The sequence below is a fragment of the Anabrus simplex genome, chromosome 4 (genome assembly GCF_040414725.1).
Source record: "Anabrus simplex isolate iqAnaSimp1 chromosome 4, ASM4041472v1, whole genome shotgun sequence".
Classification (NCBI taxonomy): domain Eukaryota; kingdom Metazoa; phylum Arthropoda; class Insecta; order Orthoptera; family Tettigoniidae; genus Anabrus; species Anabrus simplex.
The window spans coordinates 133,770,257-133,793,928 of record NC_090268.1 but is presented as its reverse complement, the minus strand read 5'-3'; the positions used below and the strand labels follow the sequence as shown (position 1 = coordinate 133,793,928).

The following is a 23,672-nucleotide window of genomic DNA, read 5'->3' as shown; positions in this document are numbered from 1 at the left end:
AATGTGCACACTGTTCATTCCAAATAGCACGTCGGAATAAGGATCGAATAGCTGGAATACTATGAATACAGTGTGTCACGTACCAGCAGTATCAGAAAATGTATGAGCCATAGGAATGACATGCTAAAGAAGAAAGTTTTCTAACTCCCCACCTATTTCCCTCCAATATTCAGTCAGACTGTTGTACTCGGTATGCAGCAGTAATCCCATCTATCGGATTAGAGTAGCAGCATAAGAGACAAAGAACATCTCTACGAACAGTAGTCAATGTAATTTTATTGTTGATCAGTGTTATGCGCTTTCAATATTGTAGGCCTTCACATTTAGTTTTCTTCCGACTTTGAAATACCACTCATATCATAGTTGCTACGGTTAATTGAATAAAACATAAATGATCAGAAATTGTATTCTCTATAACATTTGTTATGTAGTAACTTACTTTTCGATAGGACCAATAACATAGGTATTTAAAAATTAAATTTTAGGCGCCTTCCCCTATACTACAATTTCATCCAGGGTGAATATAACTATTTATAGCTTAGACTGTAGTTTCTTATTCCCCGACTCTATATATTGATTTTCATTAAATTCTGTTAACCCATTTTCTCATGGTTGGGCGTTGATAATGGACTTGGCAACAAAAATACAACCTAGCTCAGTAGCTGCAGTCGCTTAAGTGCAGCCAGTATTCAGTATTTGAGAGATAGTAGGTTCGAACCCCACTGTCGGCAGCCCTGAAGATGGTTTTATGTGGTTTCCCATTTTCACACCAGGTAAATGCTGGGGCTGTACCTTAAGGCCACGGCTGCTTCCTTCCCACTCCTAGCCCTTTCCTCTCCCATCGTCGCCATAAGACCTATCTGTGTCGGTGCGATGTGAAGCAACTAGCAAAAAAAAAAAAAAAATACAAATTCTTGAATATCTGTGTTATAGCCAATATGGTAAAAATGTACGAGACATAAATGATAGGAAATTTAATTCTATATAACTTTAGTTATTTAGTATTTATCGATTTGTTGTTGTTTGAGTCATCAGTCCATAGACTAGTTTGATGCAGCTCTCCATGCCACCCTATGCTGTGCTAACCTTTTCATTTCTACGTAACTATTGCATCCTACATCTGCTCTAATCTGCCTGTCATATTCATACCTTGGTCTACCCCTACCCTTCTTACCACCTACACTTCCTTCAAAAGCCAACTGAACAAGTCCTGGGTGTCTTAAGATGTGTCCTATCATTCTATCTCTTCTTCTCGTGAAATTTAGCCAAAAAAAAAACAGATCAGATGTAAGGCTTTACAGGCGTTTGCTCTATTAACCAGCGTTTCGTCTTGGGTCTGACACTAGACTCATCAGAGTGGGATGTCAGACCCTACCCACTGACGCTGGGGTATTTGCAGGTGAACTTATCAGAAGCCCATTATAAGAGGCACAGTCTCATAACTGCATATGGGAGATAAATCTCCACAATGGAATTATTGCCCACCTAGCAATTCCGAATGGAAATTCTAAGTTCCCATGGAGCCAAATCGATCTCTCGCCAATTCGATTCAGTATCTCTTCATTCGTGATCCGATCTATCCATCTCGCCTTCAGCATTCTTCTATAACACCACATTTCAAAAGCTTCCATTCTCTTTCTTTCTGAGCTAGTTATCGTTCACATTTCAATTCCATACAATGCCATGCTCCACACGAGTCTTCAAAAACATCTTTCTAATTCCTATATCAATGTTTGAAGTGAGCAAATTTCTATTCTTAAGAAAGCTCTTCCTGCTTGCGCTAATCTGCATTTTATGTCCTTACTTCTGCCATCGTTATTTTACTACCCAAGTAACAATATTCATTTACTTCCTTTAAGACTTCATTTCTTAATTTAATATTTCCCGCATCACCTGCCTTCGTTCAACTGCACTCCATTACTTTTGTTTTGGACTTATTTATTTTCATCTTGTACTCCTAACCCAAGACTTCGTCCATACCATTCAGCAGCTTCTCAAGGTTTTGATTTCCTCTCCTTGGATTGTGATTCCCTTTTCAAATTCCTCTTTGATTTTCTTTACTGCCTGTTCTATGTAAACATTGAAAAGGAGTGAGGGGGGGCAAACTGCAGCCTTGCCTCACTCCTTTCTGGATTGCTGCTTCATTTTCAAAGCCCTCGATTCTTATTACTGCAGACTGATTTTTATATAGATTGTAGATAATTCTTCGTTCTCGGTAAATAAATAAATAAATAAATAAATAAATTAGCCGTATGAATCCCCTAAGGGCTATGGCCTCCTGCAATGCAGGGACAGTGCTCAGTTTAGCTCATCAGGTGAGCAGGTCCTGAAGAGCATTATTATATTGGTTAATCTGTAGATTTTTCATGATAACATATTACCACATATTGTACATTTGTGTAGTCTCACCCCCGAGTGAATGCAATTGTGTTTTTCTGGAACAACAATTCGCGAAAACGCACTCGGTATCTGATCCCAATCACCTTCAGAATCTCAAATAGCTTGATCCAATCAACATTATCGAATGCCTTTTCTAGATCTACGAATGCCATGTACGTGGGCTTGTCCTTCTTGATTGGATCCTCTAAGATCAGACGTAAAGTCAGAATTGCTTCACATGTTCCTACATTTCTTTTGCTTAAGTGCGGCCAGTATCCAGTATTCGGGAGATAGTAGGTTCGAACCCCACTGTCGGCAGCCCTGAAAATGGTTTTCCGTGGTTTCCCATTTTCACACCAGGCAAATGCTGGGGCTGTACCTTAAGGCCATGGCCGCTTCCTTCCCACTCCTAGCCCTTTTCTGTCCCATCGTCGCCATAAGACCTATCTGTGTCGGTGCGACGTAAAGCAACTAGCTTAAGACATTTCTTCTGAAGCCAAATTAATCTTTTCCCAACTCAGCTTCAACTTGTCTTTCCATTCTTCTGTAAATATGTGTTAAAATTTTGCAGGCATGAGATACTAAACTAATGGTGTGGTAGTTTTCACACCTGTCAGCACCGGCTTTCTTGGGAATAGGTATAACAACATTCTGCCGAAAATCGTATGGGACTTCTCCTGTCTCGTACATCTTACACATTAAATGGAATAACCTTGCCATGCTGGTTTCTCGTAAGGCAGTCAGTAATTCAGAGGGAATGTCATCAATTCCAGGTGCCTTGTTCTTATTTAGGTCGCTCACAGCTCTGTCAAACTCTGACCTCAAAATTGGGTCTCCCATTTCATCATCAACAGCCTCTTCATGTTCCAGAACGAAATGATCTACATCTTTACCTTGATACAACTGTTCCTGCCATCTTTCTGCTTTGTCTCCTTTTCCTAGAGTGGCTTTCCATCTGAGGTCTTAATATTCATACACCTAGATTTCCTTTCTCCAAAGGTTTCCTTGATTTTCCTGTATGCAGCATCTACCTTTCTTAGAACCATACAACCTTTGACAACCTTGCCCTTTCTTTTCCTTCAGCCATTCTTCCTTAGCTACCTTACACTTTCTATCCACTTCATTCTTTAATCGCCTGTATTCTCTTCTGCCCTCTTCATTTCTAGCATTCTTTTATTTTCGTCGTTCATCAATCAGGTCTGATATCTCCTGAGTTATCCACTGATTCTTAGTTGATCTTTTCTTCCGTCCTAACATTTCTTCAGCAGCCCTACTGACTTAATTTTTCATGACTATCCACTCTTCCTCTATTGTGTTTCCTTCAGCCTTTTCATTTAGTCCTTGTGCAACATGTTCCTTGAAACAATCCCTCACACTCTTTTCTTTCAACTTGTCTAGATCCCATCTTTTTGCATTCTTCCCTTTCTTCAATTTCTTCAACTTCAGATGGCATTTCATGACCAACAGGTTGTGGTCAGAGTCCACATCTGCTCCTGGGAAAGTTTTGCAATCCAACACCTGGTTTCTGAATCTCTGCCTAATCATAATGAAGTCTATTTGATACTTTCCAGTGTCTCCAGGTCTCATCCACGTATACAGCCGTCGTTTGTGGTGTTTGAACCAAGTATTGGCAAGGACTAAATTATGATCAGTGCAGAATTCAACCGGCCGACTTCCTCTTCCGTTCCTTTGTTCCAATCCAAATTCTCCTGCTGTATTACCTTCTCTTCCTTGGCCTACCACTGCATTCCAGTCTCCCATCACAACTAGATTCTCGTCACCTTTTATGTATTGTATTAAATCTTCTATCTCCTCATATATTCTTTCGATTTCTTCATCATCCGCTGAGCTAGTAGGCATATAGACCTGCTCTACTATGGTGGGCATTGGTTTCGTGTCTATCTTGACGACAATAATTCTTTCATTATGCTGGTCATAGTAGCTTACGTGCTGCCCTATTTTCTTATTCATTATTAAAGCGACTCCTGCATTTACCCTGTTTGATTTTGTGTTGATAATTCGGTAGTCGCCTGACCAAAAATCCTGTTCTTCCTGCCAACGTATTTCACTTATACCAACTACATCTAACTTTAGTCTATCCATCTCCCTTTTCAGATTCTCTAATCTACCACAACAATTCAAACTTCTAACATTCCACACTCCGACTCGCAGAATGTCAGTATCCATCTTCCTGATCGCCCCCTGTCATGTAGTCCCCGCCCGGAGATCCGAATGGGGGACTAGTTTACCTCCGGAATATTTTAGCCGGGAGGAAGCCATCATTGGTACATCATTCATACAGAGAGGGAGCTGCATGTCCTCGGGAGTTAGTTACGGTTGTAGTTTCCCGTTGCTTTCAGCCATGTAGCAGTATCAACACAGCTATGCCATGCTGAGTGTTATTACAAGGCCATATCAGTCAATCATCTAGACTGCCGCCCTTGCAACTTCCGAAAGGCTGCTACCTCCCTTTCGATGAACCATTCCTTAGTCTGGTCTCTCAACAGATATCCATCCGACATGGTTGCACCTGCGGCTCGGTTATTTGCTTCTTTGGGACACGCAAGCCTCCCCACCGCAGCAAGGTCACATGGTTCGTAGGGAAGGATTTATCGATAGGACTGCTAATAATATAAATATTTGAGAATTAAATTTTAGGCCTTCCCCTAAACTACCATTTCACTCAGCGTGAATAAAATTATTTATAGCCTAGATTGTAGTGGCTCATCCCCCGGCTTTACATACAGATTTTCATTACATTCTCTTCAGCCGTTTTCTCGTGATGCGTGTACATACATATAGACACAGACAGAAATTATGGAAAAGTAAAAAGTGCATTTCCTTGTTATTGTGGACATAACCAATACATTAATATCATTCTTTTCAAATTCTGAGCAATGTACAGACAAATCTTATTTTATATATATAGATTTGGATATACCATTTCATCCATTGTCCCATCAGTAAAAGTTAACTTTCCTTGTTTACTAGCTGACATGCACCCCCAGACAGAAACACTACGTTGACCGTGTTTGACACTTTGATGTTAATTGTTAGGTTTCATCTCCTTGTTTGGTTTCTTCCAGACAGTAACCTTTCCACCTGATCCGAAGAGGTTGTACTTGTTTTCATTTGCAAAAATAATGCTCTTTCAGAAGTCGAAACTTTTTCCCATATGCACCTTAACAAAGCCTTTTCTTCCTATTAATCTTGCTCTTCTTCCATGCATGTTAATTTTCCCTATACAATAAGTGGAATAGTGTCTTTTTTTTTGCTAGGTGCTTTACGTCGCACCGACACAGATAGGTCTTATGGCGACGATGGGATAGGAAAGGGCTAGGAGTTGGAAGGAAGCGGCCGTGGCCTTAATTAAGGTACAGCCCCAGCATTTGCCTGGTGTGAAAATGGGAAACCACGGAAAACCATCTTCAGGGCTGCCGATAGTGGGATTCGAACCTACTATCTCCCGGATGCAAGCTCACAGCCGCGCGCCTCTACGCGCACGGCCAACTCGCCCGGTGGAATAGTATCTAGATGTACTCTCTGGTTGGTATGTTCCTCAGCCATCACACCAAGTTTCGGAGCACTGATCTCGGGATTTTTCTTCATGTGCCTAATTATGCAATGTTCCTCCATGAAGTTGAATCAGTCATTACTGATCTGCATTTAACGCAGTCGCCCAGGTGGCAGATTCCCTATCTGTTGTTTTCCTAGCCTATTTTTAAATGACTGCAAAGAAATGGGAAATTTATTGAACATCTCCCTTGGTAAGTTATTCCAATCCCTGACTCCCCTTCCTACAAATGAATATTTGCCCCAATTTGTCCTCTTGAATTCAGACTTGATCTTCATATTTTGATCTTGCCTACTTTTAAAGACACCACTCAAACTTACTTGTCTACTAATGTCATTCTATGCCATCCCTCTGCGGACAGCTCGGAACATACCACTTGCATTGAATCAATAACAGTAAAAATCCACCTTTCTATCAATAACTGTAAATAAGATTTGATACGGAAAATGAAGCTGATTTCTCGCGAACATACCACTTAATGATAAAAATTTCATTGTTCCGTATTGAAATTATTGATGTTAAAAATTAAATAACTGGAAAGGAGGTTCAACCTATTCAATACTCAAAAGAAAGAAACGTTGTTTCAGGAAGTCGATGTCAATTTAAGGCCCATGTAAGAGAAGGCTTTTTGTTTAGCTTGGTTAGCTTGTGCATTTAAAGATAAAAATTTCATTGTTCCGTATTGAAATTATTGATGTTAAAAATTAAATAACTGGAAAGGAGGTTCAACCTATTCAATACTCAAAAGAAAGAAACGTTGTTTCAGGAAGTCAATGTCAATTTAAGGCCCATGTAAGAGAAGGCTTTTTGTTTAGCTTGGTTAGCTTGTGCATTTAAAGATAAAAATTTCATTGTTCCGTATTGAAATTATTGATGTTAAAAATTAAATAACTGGAAAGGAGGTTCAATCTATTCAATACTCAAAAGAAAGAAACGTTGTTTCAGGAAGTCGATGTCAATTTAAGGCCCATGTAAGAGAAGGCTTTTTGTTTAGCTTGGTTAGCTTGTGCATTTAAAGCTTGCTTTTGGATCATGGTGGGTTCGAGCCCCACTGTCTGCATTTTCACACCAGGCAAATGCTGAGGCTGTACCTTAAGGCCATGTTCAATATCTTCCCACTTCTAGCTTTTTCCCATTCTTGCATTTTCAAAAATCTTCAATATATTAGTGCAATGTTAAACCACGAGCAAAGGAAATAACGCACTAGTGGCAAATGCTAGGAAGAGACACTTCATTGGAAGATGTGCACTACAATTGTAGTTAGATGTTGCACCATTTTGTACATTTGCTACTACACTCCTGTTACTACTAAAACAATGAAATTAACTCAACATTTGTTCAACTCAATTCTTTACATGTACATTTCTACTAGGAGATTGTGATGGGCAAGTAAGTTATTTGAATCACTCTCATAGATAATCAGTTGGCTAACCTTAGAATTATAGCTCCTCATTTGCTTGTAATAGTAGATTATTGTTCATTAAATGTATTGTAATTTTTGGAATTTTACCCCGTTCTGTGGAGCCTTTCTTTACATTAAGACATATGATAGAGAAAAAATGGGAGTTTGGAAAAGACATAGTGATGACGTGATGACATTTATTGATGTTGAGAAAGCTTATGACTGTGTACCCAGACAGTTGGTATGGGACACATTAAGAAAAAAACAAGTTAACAGAGTGGAAGTGCAAATGATAAAAGCTACGTACAGAAATTGTGTTAGTAGTGTAAAGACTAGTATAGGAAAAACAAAATGGTTTAAAGTTGAAACTGGTCTCCCATCATAGTCATGGATGAAATTCATAAGAACATTAGAGATCAGGAAGACAGGCAACAAAAGCCATGTTTGCAGATGATATAGTGATATGGGGTGAGGATGAAACAGAAGTGCAAAAACAAGTAGATGTATGGAATCAAGAGATAGAAAAATTTGGGATGAAAGTAAGCACAGAGAAAAGTACGGTAAAACAATAGTGATAACAAGGGGAATGAAGAGGAAAGATAAAACTGAATGGTAAAATTCTGGAAGCAGTTAAGTTTCAAGTACTTAGGATGTGTGATCACAGAAGATGGAAAGATAACCGAGGAAATCGGGAAAAGAATACAACAAGCAAACAGTTTCTACCAGAGTTAAGGGGTATTTTGTGGAACCACAATGTCTCGAAGAAATGTAAGAAAGTATTATATTCAACCTATTATGAACCCATACTAACTTATGCACGTGGATCGTGGACTACAACAAAACGAGAGGAGAATAGAATACAGGTAGTGGAGGTGAAATTCCTAAGAGGTATCGAGGGCAAGACCACAAAGGATAGAATTAGAAATGAAAAGATAAGGAAAAGGACAGGAATCTAAAAACTTCAAAACAGGAAAGAAACAACAAAGCTAAAGTGGTATGGGCATATGATGAGAATGGGAGAAGAGACAGTGCCAGAAAGTTTTTTCTGAGAAGTTTAGGAAAGAGACCACGAGGATGACCCCGAAAGAGATGGACAGATTCAGTGTGGGAGTGCATAGAGAAGAGGGGAGGAAAACCAGAAGAAGTACTTAAAAAAGAAGAGTGGTGGAGAGACAAGCAGCGATGGAGGTTCTTTTATTCACAACCCGACCCGGGAAGCTGGAAACAGGAAATGAAAATGAAGACTGTAGAGCCTTTGTCACTGTTACCAGAGCCCTTTTTCATAAACCTCAAGTGAGTAAGGTTCACAAAGTCATGAAGGGTATTTGTTGTAAATTTGTATTCTACTGATTTGAAAACTACCATGAATTTTTTTTTTTTTCACATGTAAATCCCTAATAATCCTTACATATACTACTGTTATAAGGAGAGAAAGTTTGAGAATTTGTTTGCATTTTCTTCATTTTTTAGAAGAGAAGTTGAACGTGCTTGAAAGATAGGCAAAAAGGAGTCCCTACAAAAAATTGCACATGAAGTTGGTGTGGGTGTTACTAAGATTAAAGACTGGAGGAAGAATAGAAAAGAACTAAAAATTCTTACAGTGGTGGTTTTCAAGGAAGGACAACTTGAAATCATAAAAGTTTTGCTTTGTTGGTGTGGTTTTCTCAGGAAAGGATGAAAGGAACCCCATTGTCTGGCCTGATTATCAAAGAAAATGGGCTTATTTTGAATAAAGTTTTGGAAAGAGAAAATTTTATTGTGGGTGAGAGCTGGTTGCATCGATGGAAAAATAAATGATGAGATTCAAAACATGACGATTTCAGTTGAAATGCTATCAGCTGATGTAGCTTCAACTGCATTTGTTTCACATTTTGGAATAATTGCCAAGGTATGTAACATAATGCTCAATCAAGCGCATGACATTGATGAATCGGATTTGAACTATAAGATGCTTCCACAAAGAACTCTTGCTGCACGAAATGCCTTGCAAAGGAGAGAGTGACTTTTTGTACTTGTAGTGGTGTTAACAGTAGTCATAAATTACTGCTCTTTATAATTGGCCAATCAAAAACACTGGGGGCATTTAAGAATATTAATTTGTCATCCCTGCTAGTATAATATCGCCATAAAAAGTCAGCCATTTTATTCTTTGAGCAGTTTGTGCTTGGATAATCAATATTTGAAGGCAAAACAACTTCCTGTACATAACCTTATGGTGGTGAATAACACGTCATCATGTCCGTCTGAACAGGGACTAAAAAAAAAGAGGGAAATTAAAAGCTGTATTTCTTCACCCAAATCACTTCTCTCATCCAATCCATAAATCAAGGGGCAATTGAGTGGCTAAAGAGAAGATACCGCTTGAAATATATTGCTTCCATTTTAGAGAAAACTGAAGAAGGCAGCGACCTGTTCAAGACTGTAATGCTCTTTACACAATTGCTGATACTTGGGAAGAAATGAAAACATCAGCTCTTCAAAAACCCTAGCGTAAACTTGAGCCAACAATGGCAGTTTTAAAAAAATCTGAACTCTGTTCTGACAATGATTTAAGTCTTTACCGAAACCTCACATTAATTTTGTTGCTTCACTAAAAGTATAGAAAATTTTGTGCATATACCAGTATTGTCTTGCAGTGAAACAACCAGACAAGTCTAATTTATCTTTCTTAAGTTTCATTATATTGTACACAATAACTTATTGAATATATAACCTTCCCCATAACTTGTATGAAATGGCTCCCTGGTACTGCATAGTTTGTCTAACAACTACAGTATTAACTATAGTGTATAAGAAAATGTTGATTATAATGTTGGCTGTAACTGATAGAATGTACTGCAATTATCTTTATTTCCACATTTATTTTTATTTTGGTTGTATTGCATTTTCTTCTGGCTTATTGTTCAACCTAGGTAAAGTTATTTGTTTAATGGAATTTAAATCTTCCACTATACTTTGCAGAAATAGCTGCTGGAAATGTCTATGCAGGACACTAGCGATCAGCTGACAACAGATTCAGTTCCTGAACCTCCAAGGGAAAATAGCGGTGTTGAACCACCAAAAGAAAATGCTAGTTATAATCATGTCAAAAGTGGCATGAAAGAAGACAAAAATGAGAAGAAAAAGAAGGAAACAAAAGAAAAGTCTTCCAAGAAATCTAAAACTCCTCCGAAGAAGCCAGAATTTCCATACCCCTTTGGTAAGATTTTGTGCATTATTCAGTAAATATTTCATATTTTATTTGTTTTTATGGTACTATTTCAGCAGATTTTTATAAAGCAGAAGGAAAATAAATACACGAGGCACCAATACCCAATTTTCTGGAATCCTCGAAAACTGATACCATATGTTATACAGAAAAAATAAAACAGAACACACTATGCAGAGTCTTTTTCTGGAAATTGCTATTCTATCAGAATCTCTTATCATATGACTAGAAATTAGTTTTCACAAGGCTACCACACTTAACTTTTGTCATTGGTGTTTGCTTGTTGAGTAAAACCAGTACATGAACCTTACACTCAATTTTTGTGAACTAGATCATGCCTTAAAATTAGCAAGTACTGGTATTCTCTGTTCAAGAGGCTTTTATCTAACTCTAATTTTTGTCATTAATCTTTGCTTGCTAGGACAGATCACTGCTCAACCTCACTGTATTTTTTGCAGAGAAGTTCATGCTATAAAGAGCACCCCACATCACAGTCCTTTCAAGGGGCTATTAATTGTATACCCCCGTACATTTGTCACTAATATCAGGTGAAACCACAGCTTGACCTTACAGTTTAGTTCAAGTAAAGTACCTACATTGATAAGGGTCATACGTTGCAAACTAACAGCAATGTGGTATTTCTAATCTTTGTCCTGGCACATCTTCCTAATACCTACTTAATGCTTTTGTTGTAGTTGGTTGTAATTATTACAGTACCAGATTCCATACAAATTTTGATAAGTGATGTTAATAGCATGTTATAAAGAAACAGAAATATATTTTCTACAAGAATTTCTCCCTCTTTAAACAGAATTTTGTAGCGCACTTACTGTCGCCATTGTTAAGGCCGTAAGTCTTTGTCAGACACTGTGGTCAGCTAGTTCAAGTCCTGTTGGGGGGGGGGGAAAGTTCCACCATCAAAATGTTGGCTGGCAGGGTAGGAAAGGTGGTGGCATACAGTTTCTGATCACTAGTTTGCATGCCTAACAAGAATGGAATTTTATAGTAGTATATGACATTGACAGCCTTAACACTGACACTGAATTTTGTGTAAAAAAAAAATATAATTCATCATAACGGGACTATAAGATTTTTCCACATTCACTACTATGTGTACATTCATGATCTTCTGATTTTCCTCCACATCATATTGGTACTACATTGAATAAACTTTTAACTGTATTTTTTCAAACATTAATCTCAAGAATGGATGCAGCAACATTTAAGAAATTATATCCTGAAAAAGTAATCATTAAGAAGATTGCATTTTAGTGCTAAATTTTTAGATTTGTAACGTTATATGTTCATAACTGTATTTACGCAAATTATCCCCGCATATTTTTTAAAAAAGATTGGGGCACAAAATTGGGGTGGGTTTTTTATTTGCGTCAAGGTTGGCAACACACACCTGGTTCACGTTGTTTTTTATGTTAGGTGTACAGTTATGTTTTGTGTAACTGCAGATGGAAGAAAACTGCCCCTATGTCATATTTAAATGGAAAATAATTCCGATTTTTAATTCAAAACTGCATTTACATTTTAAATGAGATACTTTTTACCAAGTAATTTAAATTTCAATTTGAATTTTCTTAGCGTCATGATAGAAAGCGTCTTCCGGAATGTCCAGGGGTAACTTGCTGCACTTTCACTCACTTTGGTGTGTCTACAGTGTGTTTCATAGTTGCTGAGTGAAATTGTAATTAGTTAGTATTCAGCGTTTTAAGGAATGCCATAATATCACGTAGCAGGCAATGTGTGGAGAAACAGTATCCGCGAACACTGGCGATGCAGACAGTCGGCCAAAAAGTGTTGCTCATAATTATAATCAATTCGTACATCCGAACAATATTGTCAGTGCCGATGAACCGCATTTTCTTTATGCTGAGATCAAACGGGTTTCTGGTTTTAAAGGAGATGAGGTCACTGTACTGTGTTGCAATTCAGACGGAAGTGAAAGACTTCCTCCCATCATGATAGGAAATTTCGATAAGCCACGATGTTTCCGTGCAAGTACAAGGCATCTAAAAATTCAAACAGTACAGTAATCCAAAAAATAAGCCACTTGCATAGGGGAGCCAATATAATTTGTCCTAGCCTTTGAATCTTGTGGGGTTTTTTTTCTTCTTCTTCTTCTTCTTCTTCTTCTTCTTCTTTTTTTTTTTTTTTTTTTCTGTGTGAGGTTAAGTTTGCCAGTGAGTTATCCAAATACATTATTTGAAAACTGTAATTGCACCTTGTTGAATACATTTTGGAAATAGTTTTGTTTTTGTTTTTTTCCATGGCATTTCAAAGGTTTAAACTGTGAATCAGTGTTAATTTCATGCAGTAACGGGTCTTAAGAATATTTTGTGATGCAGTAAGGGTTGGCATTCCTGAATTAAGAGTTTGCGTTTAATTCAAAATCACATAATTCAGTCACATATTTTTTGCATCCCTATGACTTCAAATTAACGAGGTATTGCTGTATCGCAAGACTAAGAAACTAGTTCACTGGTGTGTCTATTTCAAGTGTTTACATTGCACGAAAAGAATTATCCTCCACTGCTCGTGTTACTATCCAAGTAAAAAGAGATCGTATGCGAGAAGTGTTTCAGATGTGGAGTGCAACGAATTTGTAAATAATTTAGGAGATAATCTCACTGATGCAAGAGACAGAGAACCTTCCGATCTACAGCGAATCAAGCCTATTGAAAGTTCAGATTAATGAAATACCTATCACGTAAGAAGGCCTACTTGCTAATTTTCATGGCAAATATATTTTATCAGTGATTTTATCATCATCTCTGATATGTTCAGGCAAAGTAGCTATATCTGTCATGTTCATATTTGTGTAAAGACCGCGAGGAACTCTAGAAGTGATATAAAATGTTTGTTTATGCCTACGTTACTCTTTTGCTGAAAGGAATTTTAGTTCATCTCATTTGTTTCAAAATTATCCTTCCTAAAATTAAGGTGCGGGGATTATTCACGTAAATACGGTAATTATCTTGGTTCCTAGAAAGTAAGAATATTTTGCTGGTTCTTGCGATAATGCTGATGAATAGAATGGTACAAATTTCTCGAAACGTGTACAATTAATGTACATAACTATGTTGTAGTAAAAACAATAAATATTGACAGGGTGGACCCATTTATAACCTATTGTTTCCTTCTGTTTTATGACCGCATAGAGGATCACTTTAGTCAGTCCATCGTTCAGGTCTCTTTGAAGGGATTGTTCGGGCTTTACGATTCTCCCAGTACTTCTTCAGATGCTCCGATCTTCGTGCCCTTTCCTCGGTTGAAAATATGCGTGTTGTTGGTTTGTTTTGCGTAAGGGTAAAGCGGAGGTTTGTGTTCTTGAGTTTTGTATTCAGTTTTATGTTATTTGTTGTGTCTTTTGTTGTAAGGCCTATTTCCTTCAGATCTTATCTTACTTCTGTGATCCATTTACATCCTGTTGAGGTATTTTTTGAGACAAGATTGTGTTGTATTAGTTGTTTCAGAAGTCTTAAATCCTGCATCCTCATGATATGTCCAAAGAATCCCAGTCTTCTCTTACGCATAGTATCTGTAATGGTTTCTAGCTCATTGCACACGACTTTATTTTATTTATTTATTTATTTATTTATTTATTTATTTATTTATTTATTTATTTATTTATTTATTTATTTATTTATTTATTTATTTATTTATTAATGTCTTTCTGTACATGGCGGGGCTCAGGCTATGACGCCTGCTATTATGCCAAACCATATAATTATGCACCTGCATAAACATAATATACTGAACATTATAACTACTTAAAAAATAAGTTAATTATAATTTAAAGTTAATGTGAAATGTAATTTGTATGAAATATAAAGCATCATAAGAATCATTTTAACATTTTAAAATTAATTTATAATATTTACTGTTATTAAAGCTATATCTCGAAAAATATAAACTATAATGTTTCTAACCTTACATTGACATTTTATTCATTTAACTTAATAATCTAAAATTTAAAGGTACTTCTAAGAGTAAATCAATCTGAGTGTAGGTAAAATTTCCAGCACATTCTTCTGAATAGCTTTAGGTTGCTTATGTCTCTAATTTCAGCCGGGAGAGAATTCCAGGAACGTATGGTCCCCGGTACAAATGACTTGTTATACGTACTACTGTGATGAGTGGGGATGGACAGCAGGGTTTGTACTGATGACCTTGAGGGTGTTCTGCCTGAGGGAGAGAGGTAGTTGAAATCTATTCTCAGATAATGTGGTTTACCTGTTCGCAGTATTTTGTGAAGAAGAGAAACAGTATGGTATTTACGTCTATCACATAATCTTAACCAGGACAGCTGATGGCGGAATGGGCTGATGTGGGAATGGAGCGGAACATTTAGAATGAATCGAATGCAGGCATTATGCGCCCGTTGAAGTTTAGAACCAAGTGAACAACTTATGTTATTATAGACTACATCACCATAATCAAATATTGGTAGTATTAGTCCTTGAATGAGCAGTTTCCTGGTTTTGACAGGTAGAAAATCTCTCAGTTTGTATAGTGAGTGTAATGAACCGAATACACGTTGACAAATTTTTGTTACGTGCTCTGACCAACTTAAATACTTATCAAAAATTATTCCAAGGTTCTTAACAGAGTCTTTCAGTGCTATAGGTGTTTCATTGATCTTGACAACCGGTATGTTGATGCTTTCTAACTTGGCGTGCGCTTTTCTAGATCCTATTATGATGGCTTGCGATTTTAATGGGTTTACTTTCAGGCAGTGGCTACTAGTCCATTCGTTAATGTTAAATAAGTCTTCGTTTAATTTCATGGTTGCTTCTTGTATGTCATTCGGCTTGGTATGAATAAACAGTTGGATATCGTCAGCGTATAAGTGATATTTACAGTTCGTCAGTTGTTCTGATAGGTCATTCATGTATAGGGAGAACAGAAGTGGTGATAACACCCCACCCTGTGCTACCCCCATCTCAGTATTTCGCCACCTACACACATTGTCTCCCACTGACACACATTGTTTACGTCCACTGAGATAGGAACGTACCCAGCATAATACATTATTAGAAAATTTCATCATTTCTAATTTAGCTAGTAAAATGTCTTTATCTACGCAATCAAATGCCTTTGTAAGGTCGAGAAGAATAAGAATTGTCATTTGTCCGTTATCCATTGCTAGCTGAATGTCGTTAGTTACTTTTACTAATGCTGTGCTGGTACTGTAGTTCGATCTAAACCCTGATTGATATCTGTCGAGTAAGTTATGATGTAAGAGATAGGCTGTCATTTGTTTGTGTACTAGTTTCTCCAGTACTTTTCCTAGTACAGGGAGAATACTAATAGGGCGGTAATCGTCAAGGGTTGTGGGGGTACTGTTTTTCTGCAAGGGTCGGATGATGGCATTTTTCCAGTTCCCAGGAAAGATTCCCGTCATAAGAGAGGTGTTAATAATATGCGTTATTGTAGGAAGAATGATGTCTAGAATTCTTCTTAAAAGGGACAGGTTTATTCCATCGTGTCCAGTAGACTTTGATTTTATGTCATTAAGGGCGCTCTTTACATCATCTGGAGTCACGTGAGAGAAGTAGAATGTTTCACCACCATGCTTTCCCTTTGAAAATATTCTGTCAATAGTGGCTCTCTTGGTATTTCCGTTCGTCTGGACGTTTCTTGAGCTAAGATACTCATTCAGATCATCCAAAGGTACATTACAGTTACTGTCCTTTGTCTTCGTTTTACTTAGACCCATATCTCGGAGAGTCTTCCATGCAACAGCAGAGTCATGTGTATTTAAAATTTCGTACGAGTAGCGTATTTTAGCGTTTCTTATCATCTGCGTGGTTTTATTTCGAAGTTTTTTATAATTCTCAAAATTTTCCTGCGCTGGATGTTTCACATAGTAGCTATAGGCTGAGTCCATATCTTTCATTTTATCACGAATTTCTTGATTGAGCCACGGGTTAGAGGGTCGCTTTACTCGAGCAGTACGTAATGGGGCATGTCTGTCGTATAAAGTTAAGAGAAGTTCGTTAAAATGAGATACTTTGTCGTCAATGTCCTTTATATACTGAATTGTGTGCCATGGTGTGCTCAGAGCGTCCTCAATGAGAGCTTCGTCGTTCAAATTTTTGAAATCCCTGTATTTGATTATCTTAGGCCTGTATTTTGGACATTTTAAAGAGTATGCAGCGTAAATCATGTCATGGTGGGAAAGGCCTGGCACAGGCATCTGTCCATGTGTCAATATACGGTCATTATTGTTTGCAATGATTAGGTCGAGGAGTGTGTGCGAGGTTGCAACATGGTGTGTGGGTTGCAAGGGCAGAATTGTCATATTAATTGATTCAAACATGCATGTTAGTCGCCTAGTCTCAGTGGTTTCATTTTTCAGGTCAGTGTTGAAGTCTCCCATTAAAATCATATGTTCATATCTGAATATTAAATCCTGTAGCGCTTCTTCTAAATCTGTGATGTTTCCAGTCTTCGGTGGGCGGTACACTACACCGAGTAAACACTTCGTACCACGAATTTCAATTTCTACAAACAAGAACTCCGCTCTGTGAGAGTATTCACTTGGCGATTTAAATATTACCTTGTATTTCAAATCATCACGTATAAATATTCCGACTCCGCCTCCAGTCTTTCCCTCTCTGTCGTTCCTAATTAAAGTGTATCCACTCATTTTAACCAGCGCTGAAGGTATAGATTGACGCAGCCATGACTCTGAAATCATTATAGCATGCAGATTACAGGTTGAAAATATTTCGGAGAATTCTGAGAAATGTGGGACAATGCTCTGTGTATTGACATGTGCTATTTGTAGAGAAGTAGGGTAGGGCGCAAGAATGTCTTTGAGACGGTTAGCGGTATTCTGCGAGGGGGCTGGCACGACGGGGTAATGACCTGCCTGGGACAGTGGTGAAAGGAGGCTGAAATTAGAGACATTTGTTTCCTGGTTGCTAAATGTTGCCAACTTGAAAGTTAAATGATGACAACTGATAGTAAGAAGTACCTACTACAACTATAAGATTATTACCTAATCAAAACTACAACTATGTGGAAAATTAACTTAAGTGAACTAAAATAACTATGGCGGTCCTTATATTACACAGGGTCTGCTCGTGACTAGCGAATACTGTTCAAATCTGAACGATTAGTTATGGCTATTTTACGGTTCCCTTGTTTTACGTATATGATCCCATCTCTAGACCATACGTTCTGGACGGTAAATTTTGCCACAGCGTCCTGAAGAAGTCGGAGTCTTGCTGGAGTTAGGTCCTCGCGGATGGTTTTATTCGTGCCCTTAAGTTTCTTTTTGTTCGTGAACATAGCGTTCCTCTTACGGTATGACACAAACTTGACGATTATAGGTCGCGGACGCCCATTCTGGTTTTTCCCAACCCTGTGAGACCTATCAATGTCATCCACAGAAAGACTGACCCCGATTTCTTTCGCAATGTCAAGAACTAAATTGTCAGTGTTCTCGTCCGCAGTTTCCGGTATATCGAACACACGTAGGCACTGCCTTCTCTGATACTGTTCTAAACAGTCAGTTTTATCCTGCAGTTCAGTTTTTAAATCACTGATTGTTTTGTCCCGCTCCTCTAGAGCCCTCCTAAGTTCTTCATATTACACTTGTATTAAAATTGATAGTTTCTTTTAATTGGTCAACAACTGACTTTGTTACCTGGTCCTGGATAAGGTTGGCAAGCGTGCCAAGTGTCTCCTTGCTGCTCAGCGCTTCCTGTACGGCCTGCTTAACTATGGCTTCCATTGGCACTTGCTTCACCTTGCGTGGCATTATTAATTTATTGGATGTCTTGCCTTTTACTTTCACCAATCACCTCACTAACACTCACTCAGAACCACTGCACTGGTAGAGATAATGTTATACACTCTGAGCTGCCACACTACGAATATTCACCTGCTAAATCCACGTTCGCCACGAGCCTCGTATTCTGCGTCTATGCACTGTCCGCCATTGTTAGGTATTATCAGCCACTGTCCATTTTCTGGTATTTTTTGTTGATGCAGGTCCTTCCAATCCTCCTTTCAGTTTTCTGAAGTGTTTCTGCTGCATATGTAGCTTCTGGTTTAATAATGTGTTGTAGTGTTTTATTTTTGGATTTATTGATAGACATTTCTTTTTGTAGATATCCCATGTTAATTTCTGTGCTTTAGCTAATCTGTGTTCTTGTTTGGATTGAGATTTTTGCATTTAGGTTATCTGTTATTACTCCACCAGATATTTAAATTGAGTTACTATTTTAATTTTATTACCATTTAGTAACCTTTTAGTTGTGTTGCTTTTTGGAGCAAAATTTCTGGTTTTTTTTCAAATGATATTTTGAGGCCAATTTTATTTGCAATGTTTTGAAGTTCTGATATCTGGGTTTTTGCTTCTTTTGCATTAACTGCTAGTAGTACTAAATCGTTGGCAAAACCCAGGCAGTTTGTTTTGTTTTTTTGGCCAATCTTTATTTTTGGGGAACATTTCCTAAACCATTCCTTCATTACCATTTCTAGAGCACAAATAATAGTGGTGACAGCCCATCTCCCTGCTGTGATCCAGTTTTAATTTCAAATGACTCTTGATATTTCACCCCTAAACTTCTTTTGATTTGGTGTTAGTGAGAGTCAGTTTATTAATGTTTATTAATGTTTATTAATTTGGGATGTAGTCCAAGGTGTCTTAAAATTTTAAACGGAGATTCTCTATGGATGCAATCATAAGCTTTCTTGAAATCTACAAATGTTATCACCATATCTCTGTTTCTTCTCCTGTTATAGTCCATTATCAACTTAAGGTCTGAAACCTCCTTGATATTCTCCTAGTTCTTTCTCAAGTTGTAAACTTATCCTATTAAGGATGATAATTGAAAACATTTTGTATGTCTAGGTGCAAGATTCCCCTGTGGTTACTAGGCGTCGATTTTGTCTCCTTTTTTGTGCAGTGGGTGAATGAGGGCTGTTGTCTGGTGTTCTGGTAGTTCTTTTTCAATCCAGATAGAGACAAGTTTGTGATGGAGGGCAACTTTTGCTGATCATCCTGCATAGATCCAGATTTCCACATAGGTCTGATCTTCTCCTGGCGTTTTGTCATTTTTAAATTTATTCTGTGATTGGTAGACTTCCTTTATTGTGGGAGGAATGATGTTCTCTGGTGGTGTTTTTATTGGGGTGTTGATGTCCAAATGGAGTTCTGTAGGTTCCTCACAATTTAGAAGCTTGTTGAAATATTTAGCCAGAATTCCTGCATTGTCTTTATTGATATAAGCCAGCTTACTATTTTCACCCTTCATCAGTAGGGTCAGGGGTTCCTATTTTTGGAGCTGTTTTTTGAAGGTTTTATAGTAGTCCCTTGATTGATTTGTATTGAATTCTTCAATTAATTGCAGCGTGTCCTTATGATGCTGTCTTTTTATTCTTCTTAAGACTTGGGTAGTTTCTTTTCTCTCACTAGATTTTGATAGGATATTTCTGATTTTGGGGACTAATGTAATAGCCATGTCTGAAGTCTTTTCTCCACGGTTTCATCACATTTCCTGTTCCACCATTGGTGTTTTTCACATGGTTTAATTGGAGCCAGGTCTTCTGCAATTTGTTTAAGGTTGTGTACTAAGTCTTAAAGTTTATCTGCGATTTTTATTTTTTCAGTTGCTTTTTGGTTATTTTCATTGTTGATTAGCTGGGTATGATCTATTTTTCTTTTAGTTTTAGGGGCTTACTTTTGTTGTCTCTTCTGGGGAGTGGGTTTAATTTTGACTAGTAGTGATCTGAGCGTGTCTATACCTCGGAGGACTTTTGACGTTATGGATCTCTTTGTGGCGGTATTTCTCCATGCAGACGTGATCCAGTTGCCATTCTCCTTTAGTGTAGTCAGGGTGTTTCTATGTTTTGAGTTTTTGAGGTTTTCTTTTAAAACATATAGATTTTGAGATTAAGTTATGGTTTCTACACAGGTCAACTAGTCTCTCTCCATTGTTGTTTCATTGTGTGTTGGCCATTTTCTGATGATGTTGCAGTATTTTCTTTCTCTGCCTAGTTGAGCATTGAAGTCGCCTATTAATAATTTTACGTGGTGTTTGGAGATGTTATCTATGGTCTGGTCTAATAGGTCCCAAAATTCTTCTGTTTCCTCATGGCCTTTTGAGTTGTTTTCATCATTAGTGGGAGCATGGGAATTTGTTATAGTATAGATTTTATTAGAAGCCTTTAAGGTGAGCGTTGAGTCGTGGCGACTGATTTGAATTCTTGAACTGAGTTTATTATTTTAAGGCTGACCAAAAATCTGTTCCGAATTGTGGGGCATTCTTCATCACTCTCTTCCCGGGTATACCTTTATAAAGTCTTTACCCTTGAGATTCCAAGGCATCCTGGTCAGTGTTTCTAATTTTCTGTAATTCCGTGATAAGATTTTTGCGTTGATCCATTATGTCGGTGATCATTTTTAGTTTACCGGTTTGCATGAGTGAGTTTATGTTGTGTGTAGAGAAGTAGGTTATCTGCTTTGCTTTGATTCTTGATTTTGTCTCTTTCATGTATGTGGTACTGGGGTATTTCCAGGTCTCCGACTTCACAGTATCCTTTAAGTGGCAGCCCATCGTGCCCGAATACTGCTTTCTCTGAACTCTTGGTTCAGCCGATGGAGTATTCCTTAAGACCTTCCATGGTTGACTGTCCAGGTGTCAACTTGTGTGGGACTAGGTCCCGATTTACAACTCTGGATGTGATCCAGTGAGGTAATAATGAGGCTGGTCCTCTGGAGTACAGATGCCTTGTGCAGCCACCCCTAACCTGAAGAACAGATGCTGCATAACGGATTCCAGTGGCATTTCCTCCACTGTGGGGACCATCACCCCACCTAAAGGGGCTCATTCGCCCAAAGTCGTTGGCCCCCTTAGGGAGTCAGGTTATTTCCTACCGCCCAACACTCGGAGTACCCCTTGTGTTTATTAGATAGAAAGTCCATAATAACTGAGCAACATGGGCTCTTTGCAAACCGAATGAAAATGGCATTACATGATTAATAAGAGTCTCCTCAACGTACCTGTGTGCCATGAAGAAGCCCTTTTCAATGAATACAAGATCAGTATGGTTATCTTAAATTATGCCACCCCACACAATTGTGGAACCTCCTCCAAATGGTATGATCTTGGCAGAGGTACAGAGGGCAAAGCATGCTCATGCTCTTCTCCACACCCTAACTCTTCTCTCAGGTGACCCCAGGTTGAATCTTGACTTGTCACTGAAGAGTAAGTGTTCATGAATCTGAGCAAAATGAAGACTGTCTCTTCGATGTTGTAGCAAAAGTGCTGGTTCGATAAAGGCTAAATTGGCCTCGTGAAGCTGCCTCCTGTGTTCCTACTCACAGCTATGTTGTGGACATGCATTAATCTACTCTGAGCCTCAACCGCTGTAAGATGTCGGTTCCTCAAAACCTCAAAAATTGTTCTTGCAAGGTAGAAGTGCGCCTAGAACAGCCTGAACCAGGCTTTCTGTGGGATTTATAATGATCCTGAAAACATTTCATAGCTCGATTAATATTTGTAAAAGGCGTATTCAAAATCTCTGCTACTTAGCATTAGCTACAGCCATCATTTACCGAGCTCGATAGCTGCAGTCGCTTAAGTGCGGCCAGTATCCAGTATTCGGGAGATAGTGGGTTTGAATCCCACTGTCGGCAGCCTTGAAGATGGTTTTCCGTGGTTTCCCATTTTCACACTAGGCAAATGCTGGGGCTGTACCTTAACTAAGGCCATGACCGCTTCCTTCTCACTCCTAGCCCTTTCCTATCCCATCATCGCCAGAAGACCTATCTGTGTCGGTGCGACGTAAAGCAAATGGCAGCCATCATTAATCAATGCTACTGCTTTTTTAAAGTCCACAGAAGCATATTGATGAGTTGTTTATGGCTCAGAAATCTGTCTGGTGATGCTAAGACACTGGCCAGCATCAAAGGTACAAGAGCGTCTAAAATGCTGAAATAATGGTTTTTATAATTGATGCAAAATTAGAAGAAATATGTTGGAGCACTCACCATTGTTTGAATTGTTTACAATATTGCATTAAAAAGCCTGCTGTTGTTCATTGTTGATTCACGTTCAGTAAAATTCATAGAACACTAAGCCAGTTGATACATATTGGAGAAAGTACGGTAATCGTATAGAATTGAATTGAACTTTCTACCAAAATATCAAGTGTTACGCCTGTTTTTTGGAGGGAAGTATATTTTGTTATTTGCAGAGCAAACTTGATCCTGATGACGTACTGTTCATATCTTACAAGAGCCTCCTCTTTATTCTATTTTCAGCCGTCCCAACCACCACAGTTAATATCACTGGTAACAGGGTGCAGCTCGGAAATGTAATCAATATCACCGTCAATCCCCAGACCTCAAAACCCAGCCCTGAGAGGATGGAAAAGCCTGTAGAAAAGCCAAAAGCAGTTGCAGGTGAGTTAGCAGAACATGATATCCCAAAATTCCATTTGCACTACATATATTATCCCCATTTCTACCATCAAGGTAATTTTCCGCAGACTAGTCAGCCACTTCCAGGCATGCTCAGCTTGAACTATGATAAATAATACCTTTAAAATATATACACCATGGATTTTGATGGGTAATATATAACTAATATGGACACAGTGAAGTCAACTCAAAGCTATAAATAAAGCAAGGCGAAGCATGACATCGGTGTAGAGGAAAAATATGTTCATTAAGAAAAATAAACAAGAAACATGAAATAGCAAAAATGCATGAAAGTGTTCCAAAAATTTACAAGACTCGGAAATTCTCCCAGCTTGATAAATTCTATCTTGAGAATTGAAAAATAAAATCATACAAATATGCATGTGTATGCCGACTCACATACTTAGCATTACAAAGCAAAATTCTTGAAGTTTATTTATTTACACTTTGGGTAGCGTGCTCGCACCATGCTGCTGGCTATGTTTTTGTTAACTCTTTCAACTGTAGATGAGTACGTTCCCCTTTCCTGCACACTTGACATTGCAGTGATGGTCCCTAACCTTAAGAAAAAGACATGATTTAATGTGCAAAGTTGAGTAAGAAACTAATCTAACTGTACAATATAATCACAATGAGTGGTCAAACATCCTACGCA

General features: G+C 38.1%; 1 protein-coding gene across 1 annotated transcript in view; it reads left to right on the top strand.

Annotated features, from left to right (window-relative positions):
• imd (immune deficiency) overlaps positions 1-23,672 on the top strand; it is a 71,632-nt gene that overhangs the window by 2,386 nt on the left and 45,574 nt on the right. The window contains exons 2-3 of the mRNA XM_067146309.2: positions 10,317-10,554; positions 22,859-22,999. Coding sequence (XP_067002410.2) covers positions 10,332-10,554; positions 22,859-22,999 — 364 coding nt within the window. The 5' untranslated portion in view covers positions 10,317-10,331. The remainder of the gene's footprint in view (positions 1-10,316; positions 10,555-22,858; positions 23,000-23,672) is intronic.